General features: G+C 36.5%; 2 protein-coding genes across 6 annotated transcripts in view; one reads left to right on the top strand and one right to left on the bottom strand.

Moving 5' to 3' along the window:
- The window catches only part of LOC132098658 (palmitoyltransferase ZDHHC17), a 283638-nt gene that overhangs the window by 130372 nt on the left and 127438 nt on the right, over positions 1–25828 (bottom strand). The window lies entirely within an intron of this gene.
- LOC132098655 (solute carrier organic anion transporter family member 1C1-like) overlaps positions 1–25828 on the top strand; it is a 31604-nt gene that overhangs the window by 1047 nt on the left and 4729 nt on the right. For 2 of the 3 annotated variants that reach the window (XR_009422958.1, XM_059504742.1), the window contains exons 2-14: positions 2192–2343; positions 9786–9927; positions 13032–13164; positions 14464–14582; positions 15446–15592; positions 15798–15896; positions 17830–18075; positions 19481–19645; positions 20055–20250; positions 21444–21609; positions 22915–23084; positions 24767–24831; positions 24953–25070. Coding sequence is in view for 2 of the 3 variants with exons in the window: in XM_059504742.1 (XP_059360725.1) it covers positions 2206–2343; positions 9786–9927; positions 13032–13164; positions 14464–14582; positions 15446–15592; positions 15798–15896; positions 17830–18075; positions 19481–19645; positions 20055–20250; positions 21444–21609; positions 22915–23084; positions 24767–24831; positions 24953–25070 (1904 nt within the window). In the remaining variant the exon portion in view is untranslated. The remainder of the gene's footprint in view (positions 1–2191; positions 2344–9785; positions 9928–13031; positions 13165–14463; positions 14583–15445; positions 15593–15797; positions 15897–17829; positions 18076–19480; positions 19646–20054; positions 20251–21443; positions 21610–22914; positions 23085–24766; positions 24832–24952; positions 25071–25828) is intronic. The other variant, XM_059504743.1, reaches the window with a different exon arrangement.

The following is a 25828-nucleotide window of genomic DNA, read 5'->3' as shown; positions in this document are numbered from 1 at the left end:
GTTGAGCAGTGGTTAAAGATCTGGCTGGTATACTATTAAAAATAAGGTTTTGATACTATTTGCAATCATACATTTCTATTAAATGTTATAAATAATTACCAAAAAAAAGGGTAACACATTTAATTTAGAAGTAGAAAGACTGAAATACACTGCAAATTAGTTGTTCTGCTTCAAAATTTTGTTTTATTCAATGTTAAGGGATTTTTCTTTGAAATTGATTGTAAAAAAGCACATTCTGAGTGAAAATTGTTTGTGTGTGTGTGTGTGTGTGTGTGTGTGTGTGTGTGTGTGTGTGTGTGTGTGTGTGATTTATTGTAAAATATACTCTAGTGACCATAAGTTGTATTTCAACTTCAAAGAATCATTTTTACAGTGTAACTGAAAGGTTTTTAGTTCAAAGCCAATTTGTTTACTTATTATTTTTATGATTAAATGTTTTAGTTCTACGTTTTGACATAATAATTAAATAATCATAATACAGCTCTATGTAATCATTAATATGAAATTCTGTATAAATGTTTTGATTTCTGCAGTTTTGTGATCTAAATGGTCACATATTGGACTGTGTAATATGAATGAACTCTGGCGAAGTGGTGTTGTTGAGTGCAGCTCTTTAGAAACACACTAAACAGTGCCATTTAGACATGATAATACAGACTTAAGTAGAAAAGAGCAAATATTTTTTTTAATCAGTCAAACCCATTATCTGTCTGTTTTTACAAAGAAGCTGGTTCATGAACCATTGTGTCCTTGTGTAAGACACATAACCTCAGATTACTCTAGAGGGCCTGTCCCTCTCATAAGTGATATTAAATAAGTGTAAATAAGTGGAATAGAAAAAAAAATAGAAAAAGCATAAGTTAAATGACTAATGTAAACATCTTGGCTTGTGAAGAAGGCTGCAATATTTGTAAATTGCATGTTTTATGTGTCCAATGATTCATGAATTCAAAGCAGCCTCTGAAATGAATTGTTCAGTTGATGTTTCATTTACTGCACTGGCTGCACTCAAGGACTTATCAAGTTCAATCAGAATGTACAACGAGAGCTTGAATAGCTAAATTACCAGCCCATAAGGTTCAGGAGACCTGGGAGATTCTTATAGAAGTTTCTTATATTAGGTTTTTGTTTATGTGAGTTATCAAGGACCTGAAGTTGTGATTTTTATACAGAAAAAGAAAGTGATTGGATAGTTTTTATTACCAATAAACAATAACACAAGTTGCAACTTTAGCTAGGGCTTTAGTTGATAGTTTGGTCATAACTTTGTCAAAAAAAAAAAAAAAATTGTTTTATTCAACGTGTTATTCCACCACACATTCACAGCCATGTTTTGTAACCAATACATCTTTCAGCAGGCGTGAAACTAAAGTAAGTCAAGTAAAACTAAACCGTAAAGAACTAGAAATAAGTGAAATACTTAAAATTATTTTCTCGATTTCTCATTTTCATTTACTTTACTAAAATGGTGCTAAAATAACTAAAAATGTATATAGATATATTTTAATAAAAACCTCCAAAATTACAAAATCTTAACTAAAATTAAAAATCATAAAAATATAAACCAATTTATAATATATTTTTTAAAAATTCTAAAAGAATTTCAGTGATACACAAGTTCATTGGTTTCATTTGAAATTGCTCTTTAATCTCAAAATGGTTGTTGAGATTAAAATTCCCGAAGCGACGTATAAGGTACATAAGTACAAAATGAAAGCCTGCGGTATTAGATTACATCAGCGTACAGTATATAAAAGCATGCATTTGTTTGCATGCTTGCAAAGAAAAGTTTACACAATATACTTAATTAGATTTCATCATATCAATTATTCTAAATGCAACAACATTGTAATATTTTCCAAAGATTTCCTCAATTCAAACATGCTTTTTTGCTTTGAAACTCATGCCAGGATATTATAGGAGAAAATGCGCTCCGCAGAACGTTGCACGTTTCTCCTGGGAGCTGATCTTTCTGCTGCTATTCTTAGAGTTGTCACTTCAATCAGTCTATAAGAACGAGAACTGCATTGCACAAACTCAATGCAGCACTTTTGTTTCACACTGTGTGCCAAATTGTGTGGATTCCTCAAATTCTATTTAAACCTGTGACAAGAACAACATATTCTTGCTAAAACAGTTTTTATGGCAGGAGAAATGGATCACACACATATGCGAACTGTCTCTCTTTCAGGGGTGCATGCATAAATGCCAAGAAACTGCATTAGAGAGATATCGACCAAAGAGAACGAGATTTTTTTGTGGAAAATGGACCCGCCGAATAAGGAGATACGGTCACCGGAGAACGGCCCCAGCTCAGCTCGGCCCTGTTGCTCAAGCCTCAAGGTAAATCTTCGGACTTCAACACCTATAGGAGCTTTATTCTCAATTGTCATGTTGTGTTGATGCCTGAAGGAGAAGCGCTAATATGTCTGCGAGCTTGCAGGTCCATTGCTTTCCATGTAACAGGCTTTATAGGCCTCTGGCACTGTAACGTCATTGGGTCCAAACAAGATTTATCCTCAGTTTGTGGTGGAATCTTCTTCTGAAGAGCTAAGCACTGGGAACAGTGGGGGGTTTTGAGCCAGTGCCATAGGCGGAAATCCCAGGGGGGAATAACAATGAATTGAATAACAATTGTAAATAACAATGTTTTATACTTTATATAACTTTGTAAGTAGTAAAACAGTGCAAACAAGGCAAAAAGAAACAGTTTAGAAACATTTTGAGTCTCCCCCTCACTTGTCTCACAGTCTTTGGTCCGAATGCCTGCTTTCCTCTTTCACATCACCTCAATTGCAGAGTCCGTGGTTTGCCCACAGAACCGGGTTACTTTAACACTGTTGTCGTGGGTTGAAGCGACCCCAATAAGGTAATATGAATGTGAATTTTACCGGAGGAATCTGAAAAACATGTATTTTACCCTCCGGAATGCGTTTTTGCACGATCGGGCTAGTTTTGGGGTAGCAATCGGGCATGTTTTGTTTGGAAAACCCGGCAACCCTGCACCACGTGACCACATCAGCTTTAATTCTATTTAAAAGTTCTTTAATTTGGCACGGTCTCCCTGCTACACTAATAGTAGAAAGGATGTGTATACTTGTCCTTACAAGAACAATTTTAGCTGTATTATTTGTGTCCCCCCAACTGTTAGAGGAAATTTATGCCCCTGGCCAGCGCTTCTGATGTGATGATTATGGCTAACAATGTAAATAATGAGAAAGTCATGAACCACAGTCCCTCTGTCATAAACACATGAGCACAGCCACAGAAGATCCATTCAGTGTCTCTATAAGACATGCAGTCATGTGCATGCATTGTAAGGTTATAATGTAAAGGTTTACTTAAGCTCTATTTTAAAACACAGTATATTTATATATATACAGTATATATATATACTCAACGGCCACTCTATAAGGTACACCTGTTCAGTAGCCAATCACATGGAAGCAACTCAATGCATTTAGGTATCTAAACGACTTAGTTCTAACCAAGCATCAGAATGGGGAAGAAGAGGATTTAAGTGACGTTTAATGTGGAATGGTTGTTGGTGCCAGACGGGCTGGTCTGAGTATTTCAAAAGCTGCTGATCTACTGGGATTTTCACGCACAACCATCTCTAGGGTTTACAGGGAATGGTCCAAAAAAGAGAAAATATCAAGTGAGTGGTCAGTTGTGTTGACAAAAATGCCTTGTTGATGTCAGAGGTCAGAGGAGAATGAGCAGACTGATTAGAGATGTTAGAAAGACAACAGTAACTCAAATAACCAAGGTATGCAGAATACCATCTCTGAACGCACAACATGGTGAACCCTGAAGCAGATGAGCTACAGCAGCAGAAGACCACACCGGGTGCCGCTCCTGTCAGCTAAGAACAGGAAACAGGCAACAGTTCACACTGACTCACCAAAGTTGGACAATAAAAGATTGGAAAAGTGTTGCCTGGTCTGAACATGGAAAAGAACATGAAAGCATTGATTCATTGTGTCTTGTCTCAATGGTTCAGCCTGCTGGTGGTGGTGTAATGGTGTGGGGGATGTTTTCTTGACACACTCTGGGCCCCTTAGTGCCAAATAAGCATCGTTTAAATGCCACGGCCTACCTGAGTATTGTTTCTGATCATGTCCATCCCTTTATAACTACAGTGAACACGTCTTCTGATGGCTACTTCCAGCAGGATAATGCACCATGTCACAAATCATCTCAGACTGGTTTCTTGAACATGACATTGAGTTCACTTCACTCAAATGGCCTCCACAGTCACCAGATCTCAATCCAGTAGAGCAGCTTTGGGATGTGGAGGAACGGGAGATTCACATCATGGATGTGCAGCCGACAAATCTGCAACAACTGCGTGATGTTATCATGTCAATATGGACCATAATCTCTGAGGAATGTTTCCAACACCTTGTTGAATCTATGCCACGAAGAATTAAGGCAGTTCTGAAGGCAAAAGGGGGTCAAACCCGCTACTAGCAAGGTGTACCTAATAAAGTGGCCAGTGAGTGTATATCAGAGAATACATATATACATACTACCTTTCAAAAGCCCCAGTACCTTAAAGTGGCAATGAACTGGCTTTTTTATTATTTTATACTGTTGGCTGAGGTCCACTTATGACGTCTGTGTGGTTTTTACATTCAAAAACATCTAAATCAATTTTCTGCATTGGTTTTGAGACCGGCCCGAGAAAACCAGTAAAAATAATTTCAAGATCAACCTTGTTTACTTTAATAATACACTGTCTTTATTGTGAATAATTCATGTTATGAATGTTATTCCACGGAAGAAGAAGAACATTTTGGTCTTTATATTTATATATGTATCATTAAAATATAATCTCTTGGTCCACTTCTGGAACAACTTTCCTTTTTCTATTTTCTATAAATTCTCAATGGATGCATTTGTTTGCCTTCTCTTTAACTATCTAGTGGAATCAAATGTTGACTTTAACTACCCCATGTAGTGGCTTAGAAACACTTTATTACAGGGTTCCTCAAATCTAGTCTTGGAGGACCAATGCACTGCAGAGTTTAGCTATGCCTGTGATTTTCTCATGATCCTGAAGACATTAATTAGCATTCTCAGGTGTGTTTGATTAGGGTTAGAGAAACTCTGCAGGAAAGTGGATCTCGTGGGCTTTATTTTAGGATCCCTGCTTTATTAAAACACCACTAAACCATGATTTGCTGTTTGCTAATGCTAGTTGATAGCAGGTGGATGTACTTTGTTGTATTCATTGCATACACTCATTCACTGCCATTTTTGTTTCGAGTGTGATGATTGCTGGACCTTTTCTTGTTATTCTGAGATGTTGGTTGTGCTGATAATTGCGCACGGATGCTATTCTGGACTAAAAAAAAAAATAACTTATGCATCAAACTATAGCAAAGAGATACGACAAGATTGTCCTACATGGCAGAAATCCAAAAGTGCATTCTGACTGTTTTTCTCTAGGACATCGAGGGGTTAAATTCTTTTTAAAGATCATAACAGCAATAGCTGAAGACGTTATCAGCTGACATGTTTCGGGTATCAAGCCTTCGACCCTCTGGGTTTAAACGTGTTTCTGCATCCAGAAAGAGCTCTTGTTGAGTTCTCAAACAAACCATATGATGGACTAAGAAACATTCAGCACTTAATTAGTAACATCATTTTTTTTTCTGCACATTGAGATTCGGCACATACAGATGAGATCTGAATTTAGAGCTTGTTTTTGTTTGGGATTAAATTTGCATAAGACAACAGTGTAAAAGCTGCTTAAAATGAGATTATTTTGCACAGCTACCGAAAGACGCAAGCACAATGAAAAGGCCATTTCTATGAAAAGAGACCATGACAAGGTGCAGTAAATTTCACCTAAGATGTGTCCTGATCATAATCCTCCGATAAACCTTGACGGAGGCCTATTCTGATTTCCAAATTCTTGGCATTAGCCTGAGGTCTGATCTTAGAAATGATCTGCATGCTTCAGGAGCACAGGCTAATCTAATGAATGAAGGTATTGTAATTGCACTCATAGAGACTCTTAAGGTAAAGCTGATTAGTGGTGTTCCAGCTCTACAAGCTTTTCTTCCAATAACACAAAAATAAGAAATTGTCTCATCCAGTAAAAAAAACTTGGACCACATTCAAAGGTTCGGGGTTTAGTTCATTTAGTTTTGGTTCATTTATGATCCCTACCAACACCAAATATTTGTGAATTATGGTATTGCTTGGACTAAAGAGTTTTATCTGTATCTGGAAGTCGTCACAGCCAGTTAAAAAATGGAAATATCAAAATATACTGACAAGAAAAAGTCATGCAAATGAGTTTAATCTGTTAAAAATATACATTTATTTGCCTTTTTTCTATGTAAAATATTTAAATGGCTTTAAATAAAAAAAAATAGTGCCATTGATCTAATAATATATTTTTCTCATTATTTTGAATTAGATTGTATTGCTATATTTTCATTTGAATTTTTGTTAAAGTTTTAGTCATTTTCTTGTATTTTTATCTCTTATTTTTAAATGCCTATGTAGTTAAAACATTTTTTGGGTTTATTTAGTTATTGCAGTAAATTTAATATAAATGAGATAATGTAATGCATTTTTTATTTCATTTTATTTATTTATTTATTTTATATAGGTGTAGATGTTTAATTTTATTTTTATTTTTAGTAATTTATTTTAAGTATTTATTTATTTACTGTCTATAAGTTCTGGTGTTTAGTTTAAGTTTATTTAGTTTTAGTTATTTTATAATTATTTAAAATTATTTAAATGAAAATAAGAAATGTTGCCTTGGCAAAAAGCTGAAATAATATACGTTTAAGTTTAAAGACAATCTGTTACATCATGTAAAATGTCAATGGACCAAAAGTGAGGAAATGCTAAAGTAGAACGTTTTTCTATAATGTTATCGTCAAAGTACAAAGGAATTCGGTTCTGCACTGTGCCAGAGCTATGGAGCGTAAACTGCAGACATCAGTGCATGACATGCTTGGGAAATCCATAAGTGCGTGAAGGGACCTATGTGCTCTTGAGTGAGGAAATCTCTGGACTGTTGTTAAAGCTGAAAATTAGCCCAGAGGCCATGGCCAGCACGTGTTGCTGTTGACTGCCGGTCATATTTCTGCACCCATGTGTAATGTCATCTAAGTTGTGATCCAAGAAGATGAAGGACAATAAATCTATGATGATTTGAAGTCAGTGAGAGATGCTTGTGTATGTGCACAGATCCCCCGGTGTTTTAAACTTTTGGTTGAGGGGTCTGTTCTCATATTACCTATCTAAATTCTTGTGGAAAGATTGGAAACATTATGATGCTCACTAAGACTGGATGGACTGCATTTATATAGCGCTTTCAACAGACCACATGGCCATCCAAAGCGCTTTACAAGTTGCCTCACATTCACCCATTCACACACTCATTCACACACCGACTGCAGTGTCAGCCATTCAAGGCGCTATCCAGCTCGTCGGGAGCAGATGGGGTTAGGTGTCTTGCTCAAGGACACCTCGACACTTGGTCAGGTGGAGCCGGGGATTGAACCACCAACCTTCCGGTTTGTAGACAACCTACATGAACCACTGAGCCACTGCTGCCCTAAAGACTGCATTTTATTGGATTAAAAATACAGTAAAATTGTGGAATATTATTAAAATGTTCTATTTGAATAGATTTTAAAATGTAATTTATATATATTATATATATATATATATATATGTGCCCTCTAGAAGCTTGCGTTCTGCAAGTGAACGTCGCTTGATTGTGCCATCCCAAAGAAGCACAAAGTCACTTTTACGGACTTTTAAATTAAATGTTCCTCCTGGTGAAATGACCTCTCCAACTCAATCCGAGCAGCCTTAGCCATCTTCAAGAATCGGCTTAAAACACATCTTTTCCATCTTTATTTGACCCTCTAACTTTAAAACTCACTATTCTAATTCTATTCTTTAAAAAAATCTAACTACCTTTCTAATCTTTTTATATTCTATATTCTTTTCATTAATTATGCAATTGTATGTGTGTGTGTGTGTGTGTGTAAAGACCTCTAACACTAGCTTGCTCTATTCTTTTTTTATTCTGTTTTCTTTATATTATATTATTTGAAATCCCATACTACGTGTAATGTGTAAACCTAACTGAGACTTGTTATAGCACTTATATATCATTGCTCTTTTTGTTGTTTTTGATTGTTTCCACTGTCCTCGTCTGTAAGTCGCTTTGGATAAAAGCGTCTGCTAAATGAATAAATGTAAATATAAATATATATATATATATATATGTATGTATGTATGTATATATATATATATATGTATGTATGCATATATGTATATATATATATGTGTGTGTGTCTGTGTGTGTCTGTGTGTGTGTTTGTGTGTGTGTGTGTATAAATATATATATATATATATATATATATATATATATATATATATATATATATATATATATATACAGTACAGACCAAAAGTTTGGACACACCTTCTCATTCAAAGAGTTGTCTTTATTTTCATGACTATGAAAATTGTAGAGTCACACTGAAGGCATCAAGGGCTATTTGACCAAGAAGGAGAGTGATGACCTGGCCTCCACAGTCACCGGACCTGAACCCAATCGAGATGGTTTAGGGGTGAGCTGGACCGCAGACAGAAGGCAAAAGGGCCAACAAGTGCTAAGCATCTCTCGGGGAACTCCTTCAAGACTGTTGGAAGACCATTTCAGGTGACTACCTCTTGAAGCTCATCAAGAGAAAGCCAAGAGTGTGCAAAGCAGTAATCAAAGCAAAAGGTGGCTACTTTGAAGAACCTACAATATGACATATTTTCAGTTGTTTCACACTTTTTTGTTATGTATATAATTCCATATATAATTCCACATGTGTTAATTCATAGTTTTGATGCCTTCAGTGTGACTCTACAATTTTCATAGTCATGAAAATAAAGAAAACTCTTTGAATGAGAAGGTGTGTCCAAACTTTTGGTCTGTATATATATATATATATATATATATATATATATATAATCTACTATAAAAAGTATTTATTGATATTATAATGATCATTTTATAAAGTTCAAGGATGCAAGAAATGTCCATTTAATTTAATGAACAGTTTATAAAAAGATTGTTTTAATCAAATGTTTTATGCCAATGAGCTTCAAAAAGTGATTCAGCTCTTTTTTCCTTCTTTGTACATGGAAAATTCAAGTGTGGGTTGAAAGACGAGTGTATAGCTGATGATTTGATCATCAAAGGCTTCTCGTCTCGTCTCTTCTGGCTTCGTCTTTTTTTGCCTCTTCTCTCTTCGCTTCTTCACCCTTCTGTTGTCCACCTTTCTGTTGAATATTAATTTGGATACAGCGAGTGTGCACATGTGCGCAAAAACCCACAAGAGTTAAGATGCACCACTGTGCCGAGGTGAAACCTCAGCGAATGCTGATGATTTTGACCCAGAAACTCAAACAACAGATGATAAAAGTGTCAGTGTTTCATCATCAAAAGCAGCGACTCATTTTTGCCTTTGTTTTGCTCATTTTGAGGTTTAAGTCACTGTGGTTGAGTGCAGTAGCATCGCTCAAGAGCATGGCATAAGATCCCCTAATCCGCTTTTTGTCGCCACTACCAATATTGCAATGCAGTTTGAGAAATGCACCCCCCCACCCCTACAATTTTAAATGCATATTAATGAAGAGTTGCTTCCATGTCCAAAAATAGGTTAATGAGGGAGAGCGAGATGTGCATCCAGCATCTGACGAAGCGCTGGTGAATAAAACCTCTCTCTTTCTGTGTTTCATTACAGATGTTCCTTGTGGCCTTGTCCTTTGCCTACTTCGCCAAGGCATTATCTGGAAGCTATATGAAAAGCACAATAACTCAGCTGGAAAGACGCTTCGACATCCCCAGTTACTTAATAGGTGTCATTGATGGCAGCTTTGAAATAGGTAAGAACCAGATCTTCATGCGTCAGCAGACCTTTTGCTATGTTTCGATCCCGTCATCTCTCCCAACCAGCTGCCAAGGTTCTTGTCAAGCCTTTCTCAGCATCTGCGATGCTCCTTGCACCGGTGAAAAATAATACTGAGATGTACCGTGTGTGCTGCAATTTACACTCATCCTCATCTGCAGTCGTCCAACAAATCCGACAGTGTGAAGAGCTCTCATCTTCACAAATACAAATTGCATTTTTTAGTTTCCACATGTATAAATCATTACATTGCATTAAAATGCTTTACTTTGCTAAATAGCAGTGTCCCAAAGAAAATATGTTATTACCATGATACTTGTTTGCATCATTTGTTTGGATTCTTTGATGAATAAAAAGTTCAAAGGAACCAAATTTATCTGAATTGGAAATCTTTATAAATTATGAATGTCTTTACTGTTACTTTGATTAATTTAATGCATCCTTGCTGAAAAAAGTACAAATATTTATATAATAAATATAAATATAATATTTAGTAAATAAATATTAAATACATAAATTAAAATATTAATCTGTTTAATGCATTCTGGAGGAATACAATTTCATATATTAATATAATGTAAATATAGTATTTACAAAAATAAAATATTAATACTGATCTATTTATTATATTTAGAAAATAAATAAAAATGTAATATTTAAAAAGATATTAATCTATTCAACGTATTCTTGCTGAATAAAAGTAGAATAATTTAGAAAATAAATGTTAAATATACAAAATAAAATCTCAATATGAATCTATTTAATGCATTTTTCTTGAATAAAAGTACAAATATTTATATAAAAATAAATATAATATTTACAAAATAAAATATTGATATTAAAGTATTATTTAATCATATTACATAATTATAGTTGTGTTACCTATTATTATTATTATTATTATTAACATATATTATTAATTTATAATGATTATCCCAAAATCTTAATCAGTTAATATTTCAACCTTTGCAGGTGTGCAGGGATGCCAGTAATAAAATAAAAAAAAGTATGCCACAGAAACACCATTAAACTTGTTATAATCAAAGTTTTATTCCGATGAGCTTCAAAAGTGACTCAGCTCTTTATTCATCTTGTGCATGTAAAATTATAATCTAGAGTAATGGAAGCAAGGCTAAACCTGTCACGTACAGTGATACAAGAAACAAGGGAGAGATCCAAATGCAGGTACGAGGTTTATTGAGGGGCAATCCAAAAGAGGTAAACAGTCCAGGCAAGGTCAAAACCAGAATATCCAATAACATAACACGAACATACATACAGAGCAGACTCAGGGAAGTATCACGCAAACGACATACAACAAGGACTCCGTGAAAAAGACTCAGACAGACCGGGTATAAATACACAAAAGGATAATGGGGAAACTGGAGACAGGTGGGGAACAATCAATTAACTAAACAAGGAGGAAGGTGACCAAATAAGGAGACAGGAAGTGATAATATGATACACACCGTGGGAACAGGAGGACACCTAGTGGAAACCCAGGGAACACAACCCAGACACTGTGACAGTACCCCCCCCCTCTACGGAGCGGCTCCAAGACGCTCCAAGACAGACACAAAACAGAGACCAGGAGGGAGGCGGACAGGTGGAGGCTCAGGGGGAGGGATGGAGGGTCAGAAAAGAAAAACATGGGGAACCAGCACCAGAATGAAAACACAAAACAAGAAGACCAGGAGGGAGGAGGACCGGAGGAGGTTCAGGGGGAGGGACGGAGGGCAAGACTAACAGAGGGGAACAGGGACAGACATTAACACAAAAACAAAAGGAAAAAACAACATGAAGCCCCCCAGGGCGGAGCAGAAGACCACCACACCCTTGTGGTCAAGGCCAGAGTCCTCCAGGGCGGAGCGGAAGACCACCACAACCGTGTAGTCAGGGCAAGCGCCCCCCAGGGCGGAGCAGAAGACCACCATGTCCGTGTGGTCAGAGCGGAAGCCCCCCAGGGAGGAGCAGAGGACCACAACGTCCGTGTGGTCAGAGCGGAAGCCCCCCAGGGCGGAGCAGTGGACCACCACGTCCGTGTGGTCAGAGCGGAAGCCCCCCAGGGCGGAGCAGTGGACCACCACGTCCTCGTGGTCGACGCCAGAGTCCCCCAGTGCGGAGCAGATGACCACCAAGCCCCTGTGGTCGACGCCAGAGTCCCCCAGTGCGGAGCAGATGACCACCAAGCCCCTGTGGTCGATGCCGGAGTCCAACAGGGCGGAGCAGAAGGCCACCCAGTGACTTGACCTGACTCAGAACGGTCCACGATGACTAGCCTTGTCTCTGGAGAGTCCATGGTACCTGGCCCTGACGCTGGACGGTCATCGGTGACTGGCCCTGACGCTGGACGGTCATCGGTGACTGGCCCTGACGCTGGAGGGTCATCGGTGACTGGCCCTGACGCTGGAGGGTCATCGGTGACTGGCCCTGACGCTGGAGGGTCATCGGTGACTGGCCCTGACGCTGGAGGGTCATCGGTGACTGGCCCTGACGCTGGAGGGTCATCGGTGACTGGTTCTGACTCTGGAAGGTCATCGGTGACTAGCCCTGACTCTGGAAGGTCATCGGTGACTAGCCCTGACTCTGGAGGGTCCACAAGCACCTGACTAGCCTCTGGAAGGTCAACCGGAACCTCACTCAACTCTGAAAATTCAACAATCACCTGACTCGACTCTGGAGGGTCCACTGGGACCTGACTCGACTCTGACTCGACTCGACCATCTTGTGCTGAATCTCCTCTCGCCCACCTCCTCGGCGACCTCCCCTGGTCCCGCGAAACACGACCAGGCGGGTTCCCTCAAAGCGATCGCCTCTCTCCCGCTCGGTGGCTGGGGAAGAAGCGTGAACCGACATACCGCTGGATCTCTGGGTGACGGAGTCCTTCTGTCACGTACGGTGATACAAGAAACAAGGGAGAGATCCAAATGCAGGTACGAGGTTTATTGAGGGGCAATCCAAAAGAGGTAAACTCTTGGATGGACTAAGGGGAAGTACATTTTCAGCAAATCTCAATCTCATTCACAATTTCCACATCATAAAATGTTTGTCTGAACAGTTTTGCCCATTCTCTGCTTCTAGGTAACTTGTTAGTGATCGCCTTCGTGAGTTACTTTGGTGCCAAACTTCACCGTCCGAAGATCATCGCCATTGGCTGCCTGTTGATGTCACTTGGGACATTTCTGATTGCCTTGCCGCATTTTATAATCGGACGGTAAGCCAAGTTTCATCCGTAAGTGAAAATGTGTGTGATGTCAGGATGGTGAGCTGTTTTAAAGGGTCACATGAATCCAGTTTATTCCCCTGCCCAAAAATGCCATGGAGTTTTATTTAGTATGTGTTTGTTTCATTTCTTTATCAGATTTTTTTTTTTTTTTTGCCATTGTAAAGCTGCTGTATCAAGGAAACATTTTTAGTTTATATACAGAACAAACAGACTTTTGCATGTCCTCACTCTGCTCATTCAAATTCAACTTCATCCTTGTACATCGACTTGCAATCTCAACCTTATAAGTGTGCCAGGTTTTCAGTTTTACATGCAGCTCTTCATAGGCACCACAGCTTGGGTATATTTAAAGTGACTCGAGTGAAATATCTGTGATCGATTCACATGCTGAATTTTAATGTAAATTTACCTATCTAGGCCATGTTTTTGAAGCAGTTTATTTATAGAAATGATGCATTCTGTATTGCATCCCGTTTTTTACAGCAACAGCATGTTGACGATGTGAACTGCTCAGTCTGACTAGAATGTGATTGATTTGAGGTTCACCTGTGCATTTTATTCACTGTCTGTGCAGATATAGGTTGTAATACAACTTATTCATTTATACCAATTAGTTTAGTTTATAAATGTACAGCTTTGTCTCCTCGAGCAGGGCAATGCCCAAAATACTAGATTATTTTTTCTTTTATTTTTGTTAATAGTATTACTTTAATTATTATTATTTGAGATTTTGTATTTTGTTTTTTTTAATCTTTTTTATTTATTAAATTATCATTATGATGCATCATTTCTATTTTAATTATTGTCAAAATAAAACAAATATTTTTAACTAATTTTATTATTTTATTATCATTATCATATATCTTGTTCATCTGTATTATTGACAAATTGAAAACTCTTTTTTTAATTATAATTATAATTTTGATAAATATTTTCTGTCCTCATTGTTGACAAAATAAAAAAAAAACTATATATATATATATATATATATATATATATATTATTACTATCATTATGTTTTTATCTCTTCATTATTGTTGACAGTACAGTAACATAATTTTATTTTAATTGTTTTATTAGTTATATGTTTTTTCTGTCCTTATTTTTGACAAAATAAAAAACTTTTTTTATGATGCATCTTTCTCGTCTACATTATTGATGACAAAATAAAAAAAACTGTATTCTGATCCAAATAGGTTTGTTTGTTTCATCAATCTGTGTAACTTTTGTTGTCATGTGACATGGTTTCTGATTTCTTCTGCTGACTTGTTGATGATTTCTATGCAGCTACAAGTTTGAAACATCGATTGGATCATCAGTGAACTCCACCAGTAACCTCTCTCCATGTCCAGTGAGGTCTAGCGTCCTGGCCGTGGGTCCCAGCGCTTCTTCTGCGCCGAGCTCAGGTACAGATCCACCTATGGCTTGTGTTAGATTTGAAACTAGTTTTAAAGCCTGATGGAGACTAACATACGCTGGTGCTGTGTACGGCCTCATATGGTTTAATATAGTCTTTCTAAGGCATCATATTTGCTGAATGAATCCACTACTTATTTCTGACTAAGTGTGTGTGCTGATTCCCAAACTGCTGCCTGTTTTGCTCAAGCATGACACACTTTCTCACAAAATATATGCGTTTTGTTGTGTTCTTTTTACAGCTATTTGTAAGGTGAGGAAGTCTTGAATTATCCTTTATTACATGATCCCAGTCTTCGTCTGAGCCAGCTTCCCACTCTTTGTTTAATTCTCAGACGATTTTCACATGTAGGACATTATTTTACGCCTAATCCTGATTTCAAGGTTAGAATTAGTGACACAAGAAAATATGTAAATAATTAAAAATATGTAAATAATGTTTTACTACATCCAAATAGTGAAGGAAAATGACAGATTTTGTGAAAAAAAGCTTAGTTTGTAAAGAAGTTTGTTGACATTAAATGAAGTATTTGAACATATTTTTCCACTCCACTCGAAACTTTTCACATTTGACTGCCTTTGTCATTTTGACATGTGCACTAAAGCTGATACATATGCAATTAGAAAAGATATTCAATCTTATTTTGCAAAAAAAAGTTTTATTGACAATTTTTAATTCAGCATCATCAAATTAACTAATATTAGGCCTTTTTTTTTTAGATGCATGCCTGTGCAGTAATCTGTCATCGCCTGTTTGTCCGGTCTCATTTTATTCACTATATTTGTCAAGTGTTGATTTCTCGAAATGCCTCTCATTTGCAAACCTTCTCCCCCTCTCTTCCCTCTTTCTCAGGTTGCGAACACGAGTCCATGTTATCCATGTGGATCTATGTTTTCCTTGGGAATATCTTGCGAGGAATTGGTGAGACCCCAGTGCAACCTTTGGGAATCTCATACATCGATGATTACGCTCTGGAGGAGAATGCAGCCTTCTACATCGGTACATCTACAAGTTTGTTCATGCATTTATGATTAGAGAGAATAGGACACATGCATTTGCTGCTTCATCGGTTTCCACAAATTCAGTGAAAGTCCCCAGACAGTTTTTCCCTTTGACGGTTTCCTGGTATTAATTGTTTTTCCTAGAGAGCACCGTCTTTCTTGGTAAAAAGCCCGAACTAATAAATTCTTGCTGTCTGCATTAGGATGCGTCCAGACGATATCAGTCATCGGTCCGGTGTTTGGCTACCTGCTGGGGTCCGTCTGTGCCAAGATATACGTGGACATTGGATTTGTCAACATGGGTGAGTGAAACAGTGCTGTTGTGAATCACTCTTTCCTAAAGGAGTCACTGAATTCAGTTGCATCTGTATGCCATATGTTTCTGGAAATGTACAAGTCAAGGTTTTCTTAAATATAAAGAGCAAAAAATTCTAGAAAATTATTCTACTCTGTATGTTTTCATTAGTTTTTGGCTCATCTTGACTAGACTAGTGAATCAAAAACTCACAAAAGGAAAATAATTCATTGTGAAATCGAGGATTTGCTCCTCACATCTGGAGGAAATCCAGTTTATTCATATAAGTCTTATTAAGTTAGTGTTTCAAACAAAAGCAGGAGGAAATAAGAAACTTTGTTGTTTCTTGTTTGAAAGCCACAGAGGCTGTTTATGTTGGATCTGAGTGTGATTCTGGCATCCTAATGCACTCTTTATTTGACTGGGGATGATGTAAAGGGTCATACATGTTAAGCTACGATTTATCCAGCAGTTATTTTGCCTGTGAAATGAGACTGGGAGGTTAAACGGGGCATAAGCTGAAGCATGCAATATCCTTAAACTGCATGACATTAATATTAGAAATGTGTGCGTAGTTTGAAGATACAGAAATCAGTGATCAGTCCATCATCGTGTGCAAAGCTAATTCCTTCCAGAATATTTTTTGGCTTTGGCAATGTTTATGTATGTGAAATAATGCATGTTGGAGACACAAGCCATTTCTTCATGGAGAATATAGCGTTACACCCTGAAGTCAAGACATTTGGCAGTAAAGTTAAGCTGTAAGATATTGTATAGTAAATATTCAGCCAATAAAACTATATCACATACCTTAATATCAAATGTTTTGGCATTCATTTTATTTAGTGGACAATAAAACCACACAGACAACATCTATACATAAATCCTTGCTGGAGGATTATTTCTGTATTGATTTATACTTAATGATACAGTACTAAAGACATCATAATAATAAGGAGTTTTAAGTGTCTTGTGCTCAGAAAGGCTGCATTTATTTGATAAAAAATACAGTAAAAATGTAAAATATTATTATAAATTAAAATATATATATTATACTTTAAAATGTAATTTGTTCCTGTGATGAAAGCTGTATTTTCAGCATCATTACTCCAGTCGTCAGTGTCACATGATCTTCAGAAATCAGAATAATATGCTGATTAACATTTCTGATTATTATCAATGTTTTTATATATTTTTATAGAAACTGTGATACCTTGGATGTATTAAATTAATCAAATGTGACTAATCAAATTTTTTTTTGTTGTTGTTGTTTTTTTTTATATATATTTTTTTTTTTTCTCTCTTCTGTCAAACACGGAGGTCTGACGGGTTTTTGTTTGTTTTTAAAATACAACAAATGTGAAAATACATGTTTTCTTCCAAGTTCCGAAAGACTAATTCACACTTGGATTGAATTAAAAAACTAGGTTTGATGCTATAGATGTCAAACTTCATTCTGCCATCTAGTCATGACATCTTTAAACATGTTTCCACATAAAGCTACAGAGTGACATGGAAAAGACTTGAAATGTATAGTGCAGCAGTCATAAAGATCACTTTGATGCTGCTTTTTCAATCTTGACAGTACAAATCACCATCTTTTTGTATGGAAAAGAGCAGTTTGAACATTCTGCTCAATATCTCTTTTTGTGTTTCAGGATTTAATGTGGCAAAAAAATGTGTTTGGTTGCTCCATTACATGTTTACATGAAATGCTACGAAGGTTTTGATCTACTGGCACAAGATGGAGGATGTCTGAGCATACATGATGAGCTGAGAGAGAGCGCAGACATCTGAGACTGTCTGTGGATCACAGTCTGCGTCTGCCTCGGCTGTCTGCATGACCCAAATATAATGAACATGTGATGAGCTGCAGTGAGACTCATAGCGTCTGTGTTCTCTCTGTTGACATATGCCTGTGTGTGACTGTCTTCTCACAGAGAGCATTAGCATCACCCCGGGAGATGCACGCTGGGTAGGCGCCTGGTGGCTGGGATACCTTATTGCAGGATTCATCACCCTGCTCTCAGCTGTGCCATTTTGGTTCTTGCCCAAGTCTTTGCCCCTGCCAGAGAAACGGCTTGCCAAATATTCTCCAGAGCGGACCAGCTTCATCAAAGACTCGCCCCTGCTGGAGCACAAGTACCACGCAGACGAGCCAGCGAACTTCCTAGAAATGGCCAAAGGTAAATCAGCTAGAATTCACAGAAAAATACACATTCTGAAATACCAGATGTCTGCACTGGTCTAGGCTACATACAAAGCGTAATTGGACATTGATGACCCATTAAAAGTGTTGGAATGTCATTGCATTAATTAAGAAAATATCAAACCATTTGGCATTTATTGCAACCCAAGAAAAACCTTCTGTATTGTAAATTTCTAAGGCTTCTAAATGATCAAAACTTTGCTGAGAAATTGGATGTACATCAACTACTAACAAGCCTTCTATACTTTTCAGTAAGTCATTTTAGTGTAATTGTGAAAATGTCCAGCTTGTGTGTCACGTGTCTTTCTGCAGTCAAATCTTAACAGATTTTTTATGAAGCAACTGTAAGAACAACTTTGATATTGATATCAATATTTCCATATGAACACTTGCTGGACTGAAGCAGCTCATCTTTACTTGATTCTCCATCATAATTTTGAAGAAGAATCAGTATGTCTCAAATCTGATCTTCAGGATCTTTTGAGGAGCGTTTGTTTCCAGACGCTTTACTTTCACTGTAGGTCTTCCCAAGCCTCCAAAACATCTCACATCTTTGAGGAACATTTATTTGTTCATCTCTCAATCATCATTGAGTTTCATTGCAATATATGTTTGGATCATTTAAATCTTATCTTAATAAGACATATTATTGGAGAGTGACGACTGATATTTATTGCATTTTATGTAATTATTTGCTAAATGCTGTTATAAAAGGTCTCATTGATTTACATTTCATGCATCAGAATTTCAAACTTTTTGTCCATAATAATATCAGCATCTGCACCAAATGTAATATTTTTGCTTAGTTTGGGTCTCTGAATAGAAGTAGTTTTTTCCTCCATATTCTCACTATGTCAGACTATATGAGCCATAAAAGCCTAATGGATCAAATATGATACTCAACAAAAACACATTTTATTTATTTATTTAAATTGGCCCTTGGTTTTTTTTTGTTTTTTTTTTTGTGTGTGTTTTGTCTAAAGGTTCAATAAACTGTTTAACCAAGTTTTTTTTTCTGTATATTATTCCATATGTCAGGCTTTACAGGGTTAAAGAAAGCATTGGCATCCTTTTCAATCAAAACTTTTGCTTGCAGAGCCTTAAACCAAACCAAAAAAGTAGATAAATTTGTGTAAATGAAGAAAAATGTGTCATTTAGAAAACCCGACTAATATTATTTCCGCCATATCTATACATCACTAGAGCTTGAATACTTGAATGCTATGCATCCAATAAACTCAAGTGAAGTAAGAAAGGTTTGTCAATAATCTTGTATTGAACGCATTCATTCGTATCAGCTGTGGTGCATTTATGCGGTGGATTGACAAATAAAATTCAGCTATTTGCATCATTCTTAAACATTTTGTATCCATGCTTTCCAGACTTTTTGCCAACGCTCAGATCCCTTTTGGGGAACCCAGTCTACTTCTTGTATCTCTGCATCACCATCATCCAGTTCAATTCTTTGATTGGTATGGTGACATACAAGCCAAAATACATCGAGCAACATTACGGACAGTCAGCGTCCAAAGCCAACTTCTTAATGGGTATGTCGTCTTCCTCTAATCGCACAAATATGTTACAGTTCACGGTGCAGCTGTGACCTTACAGCTTGATGTTTTGATTGGATTTTATTCATGTGCATTAAATATTAATCTATGGTTCTGATATCAAATCTAAAGGTTTTTATAGCTCGGTTAAATCACAGTGTGATATGGCCCGTTACACCTTATGAAAGAGAACAAAATCCCAAAATAATATCAGCACACAACGTATGCAGACACCTGAAACTTTTGTGCATTTTGGGAAACGGCATTAGCGTTTGAAAATCAGACGGAGGGAAAACAAATAGGCCTACTCTGTATCCCTTAACCTTTCAACCACAAGAAGAGTCTTTGACTTTGTTTCAAACCTGTGACCTGTAACAGGTTTTCTTGATGCTGTCTGTTTTTTCAGGAGTGATCAACATCCCAGCCGTAGCATTGGGAATGTTCTCGGGGGGAGTGATCATGAAGAAGTTCAAGCTGAGCATCATGGGAGCAGCCAAGTTTGCGCTGGGAACGTCTCTCCTGGGCTACTTCCTGTCACTTTTCTTCTTCGCCATGGGATGTGAGAATGCCAGCGTGGCCGGCATCACCAGGTCATACACTGGGTATGATGAGACTTTCAATTTGGACTTCGGTCAATGGTGCTTCTGCTAAAATTTGGGCCAGATGCATAAACACAGCCACTGTGTTAAAAACTAGTCTGGGTTGCGTTTCCCAATGCTAACCTGTTAGCAACTTACTTGGTTGGCAATGGGAAATTGCATCGCAACCAACAAAGTTACTAACTTAGTTAGCAACTATGGTTTTGGGAAACGCACCCCAGACTAAAAACTTGCAGTAAGCCATAGGGTAATTTTCAAACATGAAAATGGTTTGAAAGAAATGTCTTAGTGAAAATGATTTAGTTGTAAGGCTAGTCTAAGCAGATTATGCAGCCGGCCTAATGAGGTCAAGCAAACAATGCTAAATGCAAATAATAAAATGCAACTATATCATCATGAATTAACTGAATCGCAGAATAATTAGGATAATCATTGAGAGGAGAGGAAAACACTTTGAATCTCTTTTGTTTGTATGATTATTTTTTTTACTTTAATAGTTTTTATGTATAATTAATAGTTTTAATTCTTTTTTAGTTATGTTTTCATAGTTTTATTGTGTTTTGTATATATAGTTTTACAGTATATAATATAGTTTTTTGTTTTTCAGTTTAATTTTATTTTAGTACATCAAGTTGAAAATGAGAAATAAAAGTAGCAGAAATAAAATGAGTTAAAGTTTTTGGTTTCACGTTAAAATGAACTTATAATGAATAAAACTACTGCATTTATTAATCTTATTAATGTTAATACCATCATTTAGTTAATGTACTGTGAACTAAAATGAATATTTTCATTAACTTAACAATAACAAAGGTTCATAAATGCTGTAAAATTATATTGTTCATTGTTAATTAATGTTAATGCATTCACTGATGAGACCTTATTGTAAAATGTTGCCATTTTTTTTTTTTACATTATTTTATTTCAGTTAATGTTTCTTTTATTGAAAGTAACAAGATGCTTTTATTTTCAGTAATGATTTTGATTTCAGTTCTAGTTAACTATAATAACCCTGCAATAGAAAAGGAGGAAATAGAAAAAGGAGGAAAAAACATTTGGTTTTTATGCCTAGTTTTGAACATGCTGAAGAGTAGTAAAGATTTGTTCATAAATGTACCATAATAATTATGTATGAATTATATGATGTGCTTCATTTGCAAAATGATAAGTAACAGTATGCTTGTTATGTCTAACAGGGAGGAAAGTCTGTACAAAATGGACAGTTCTCTCTTAGCGTCTTGCAACACAGACTGTCAGTGTCCCGAAACAAACTGGGACCCCGTGTGCGGTGAGAACGGCCTCACCTACTTCTCCCCCTGCCTGGCTGGATGCCGGACGTCCCATGGCTCTGGACTGGACACGGTAAGCATGGCCTCTGAACCAGGAGCGTGATTCTGGAACAACGGCGTGTGTTTGTTGTCCTGTTCCCTTCAAAGAATGCGAGCGACATTGGGAACTGGGGTTTTCCCAGCACTCTGTGAAGGGTGTGCACAACCTGTTTGTCTTCAGCTCAAAGGCTTCTCCAACCTTCTCTGAAACGGTTCCTTCCCCATCTCTCTTTGAGAGCGCAAACCTCGTCACTTGTGTTTTAGCATTGTGTTCCTTTCCATCTAAACGGCTGCGATACTCTGTGACTTTAATCTGCAGACTGTGTTACCTCCCTCCTGTCCTGTGTCTCCATTTCTCATCTCAAGCACTTGTTATACGCACGTCTTTTGTATAAATAGATCATCTATAATATAAACATCTAATTCTCTCTCTCTCTATATATATATATATATATGTGTGTGTGTGTGTGTGTTTGTAAACCTACCTTTGATTTTATTATTTGTTATATGATTCTGTTGACGTTAGAAGTGAGTGTGATTTTATATATAAAAACTACAATATCTTTTAAAATAACACTTCTGTGCATGTAACATTTACAACAGTTTTACATTTTTACGTTACTTTTGCATGTAAAATTCATAGGAAAATATAAAAATAATGCATTAATATTAATATGCCTAATTAAAAATTTAAATATTACAACAAAATTGGTCAATAACTAAATTGAGCAATACACTTCATCTAAATTGCTTTAATTTCACTATTTCTATTTATTTTTTAGTTTATCAACAACTCCAATAATTTATGAATAACTTTTTTTCATAGTTTTTTGCATTTAGAACAATTGTACATTATTACATTTTACATTTACCTGTTAAGTGCATCAATGCAGCGCACTCCACAATAGAAAAATCTGAAAAAATATATATATATATAATTACAATAAATATTATTGGTAAATATATAACTCGAACAGTACACTGCATCACAATTTATTTCATTAGATTTTTTTTTAAATGTATGAATATAACAACCATCATTAGTCCTAGGATTTGTGCATCATGTTGTCATTTCTGATAAATCATGAGATGAGTAACTCATTTCCTCTAAGATTTGAATGTGTCTTTTTTTTTTTTTTGCTTAAAGGACAATGAAATGAACTACATGAATAAAAAGTAAATGCAATTGTAAATCTAGAAAAATGAAAGTGGATTGAGGTTTACACACAAGTAAGTTACAGCAATGTTGTAACTTCCATAAAGATTGCCAGACAAAGTTGTTTTGCTGCATGAGGTGTGCTTTAATTCTTGTCTGATGTGCTGTGTCTGTGTGTTTCAGGTGTTCGAGCAGTGCAGCTGTGTAGCAGTCGGGAATCATACGGCCAGTGCAGGTCAGTGCAACAACAGAGACAGCTGCCATCGAGTCTTCCCCTACTTCCTGGCTCTGTCTGTCATCACTTCCTTTATCATCTCGCTGGGCGGAACACCAGGATACATGCTGCTCATCAGGTGAATATCTGACCGTGGTTTACTGATCAGGAACTGCTGATGGACCAGAGAGTTACAGCTCACTTCAAGGGAAATACACTCCCCTTCAGGTCCTCCAAGATGTAGACGAGTTTGTTTCCTTATCATATTTGGAGAAATGTAGCAATCCATGATGGAATAATTCTTATAAATATTATAATGAATAAATATTGCATAAATGAAGTCTTGTAAAGGTGAATGTTTCGTTTACATGCCGAATTGTTATCATTTCAGATAATAGAAAGGTTATTAGAAAGGTTTCAAACAGAAAGGTCATCAGTCATGTGTTTTTTTTTTCTCTCTTTCAGTTCAAGCAGATAATAGATGAAAACATACAGCATGTGTTGGCGACACTCATGTGATTTTCCCCTCATTATTCCTTGTCTTAGTTGAGGACTGGCTGTGAAGCTGTCGTGTCAAGTTCCTGATCAGTTGTGAAGTTCAGTAATCAGACTTGTGTCTTGAAAGGAAAAGCTTTAGCACCAGGGACTGTCAGCTTTCTCCCAAAGCTCGGTCAGCTGACGCTGCTGGAATGAACGCTCAGTCTCCCTCGGGCTGAATTAGGTTAGCAGCAGCAGCAGCGCTGGCCCAGCTTTGTTTGGTGAAATAAAAATTCATGAGAATGAGCTTTTGAGAGAATACATGATTAGTTTGGATGAAGTCATCTGCATATTGCTGCTGTGAAATTGTCTTTTGACTTGAATCTACAGAAATCGATCTGTTCACTTTTGTTCGACATGTTAGAAATTAAAAGCAATTTATTTTTATTTATTTTCAGTTTTTATGCACAATTCATCAACGCTGTTGAAGATTTTATTTTAACAAACTAGAATGGTTTTTGCTACTTTTTCTTGTTTAATAATACAAATTACCAATAGTATCACAGTCTAGCTTTTTGCAGAATGATTTCCTGTTACTTTTACATTTCTTTATTCAAATACAGTGTATAAAGTAAAACACATATTGCTGATGTGAGGTTGTCTAGTGTTAGCAATTTATGGTAGTTTCATAAAAAAGGTTAGGTTAATATGCAAAAAAAAAAAAAAAATTATTTTTCATAATAAATGTTTCTGGTCTTGTGTACAATTCATCAATGCATATTATTTTAAAGATAAAAAAAAATTCAAACAAAATATAATAATACCTGCTTTTTTCCTGCTGGCATGTAAAAATACAAAATAGCAGTATCGTTTAACTTTCTGCAGTATCTTATAATTGATTTGCAAATGCCTTTATATGAAATATCAAAATCAGCTTCTATTTTCATAAATACAATAATCATTGCATTTCATTTAATGCATACAAAGTATTACATTTTTTTTTCTTTTCTTTTTTGCCACGTATGAAAATTTAAATAAGCATAGTATCATTGCCTAATTTTTCACAATACATCACTTTATCCAATTATTATTATTATGCAATTAATATGCAACTTATGCAATTATTTAATCTATTATTATTATTCTATAAAAATTATATAAATAAAAACTCTTAATTATATATAAATATAGTTCTATTATTTTTTGTTCGTTTTTTTAATATATATATTATTAAATTTTTGCTACATGAAATCTTAAACTAATGGTATGTCCTATTGTAATCGGTACATCTGTCAAACAATCTATCAATCAATCTAGCCACTCTTTCTCTGGTTTCATCAACAGGTGCATCAGACCTCAGCTGAAGTCTTTAGCTTTGGGTTTTCACACACTGACGACACGCACTCTAGGTGAGAGACGCTCTGGTGTTTGCTGCTGTTGACGTCTCTGCTCAATCATTTTGTAGTAAGTGGTAATGCTGATTTGTTTTGAAGCAGTATTGGATGGTGTGGTGTTTTTTGCTTTCCTCAGCTGGAATCCCAGCTCCTATATACTTCGGAGCCATCATAGACACCACCTGTCTGAAATGGGGTCAGAAGAAATGTGGTGGGAGAGGAGCCTGTCGAATCTACAACACCACTGCCTACAGGTACTCTGCTCTTCAGCACACTTGACTTACAGATTTGCAGTGCACTGTGGGGTTGGAATAATCAAAAGAATACAACTACAACCCGAATTCCGGAAAAGTTGGGACGTTTTTTAAATTTTAATAAAATGAAAACTAAAAGACTTTCAAATCACATGAGCCAATATTTTATTCACAATAGAACATAGATAACATAGCAAATGTTTATACTGAGAAAGTTTACAATTTTATGCACAAAATGAGCTCATTTCAATTTTGATTTCTGCTACAGGTCTCAAAATAGTTGGGACGGGGCATGTTTACCATGGTGTAGCATCTCCTTTTCTTTTCAAAACAGTTTGAAGACGTCTGGGCATTGAGGCTATGAGTTGCTGGAGTTTTGCTGTTGGAATTTGGTCCCATTCTTGCCTTATATAGATTTCCAGCTGCTGAAGAGTTCGTGGTCGTCTTAGACGTATTTTTCGTTTAAATGATGCGCCAAATGTTCTCTATAGGTGAAAGATCTGGACTGCAGGCTGGCCAGGTTAGCACCCGGACTCTGCTACGACGAAGCCATGCTGTTGTTATAGCTGCAGTATGTGGTTTTGCATTGTCCTGCTGAAATAAACAAGGCCTTCCCTGAAATAGATGTTGTTTGGAGGGAAGCATATGTTGCTCTAAAACCTTTATATACCTTTCAGCATTCACAGAGCCTTCCAAAACATGCAAGCTGCCCATACCGTATGCACTTATGCACCCCCATACCATCAGAGATGCTGGCT

This window comes from Carassius carassius, chromosome 22 (assembly GCF_963082965.1).
Source record: "Carassius carassius chromosome 22, fCarCar2.1, whole genome shotgun sequence".
Classification (NCBI taxonomy): domain Eukaryota; kingdom Metazoa; phylum Chordata; class Actinopteri; order Cypriniformes; family Cyprinidae; genus Carassius; species Carassius carassius.
This window is presented reverse-complemented; position numbering and strand designations above follow the sequence as displayed.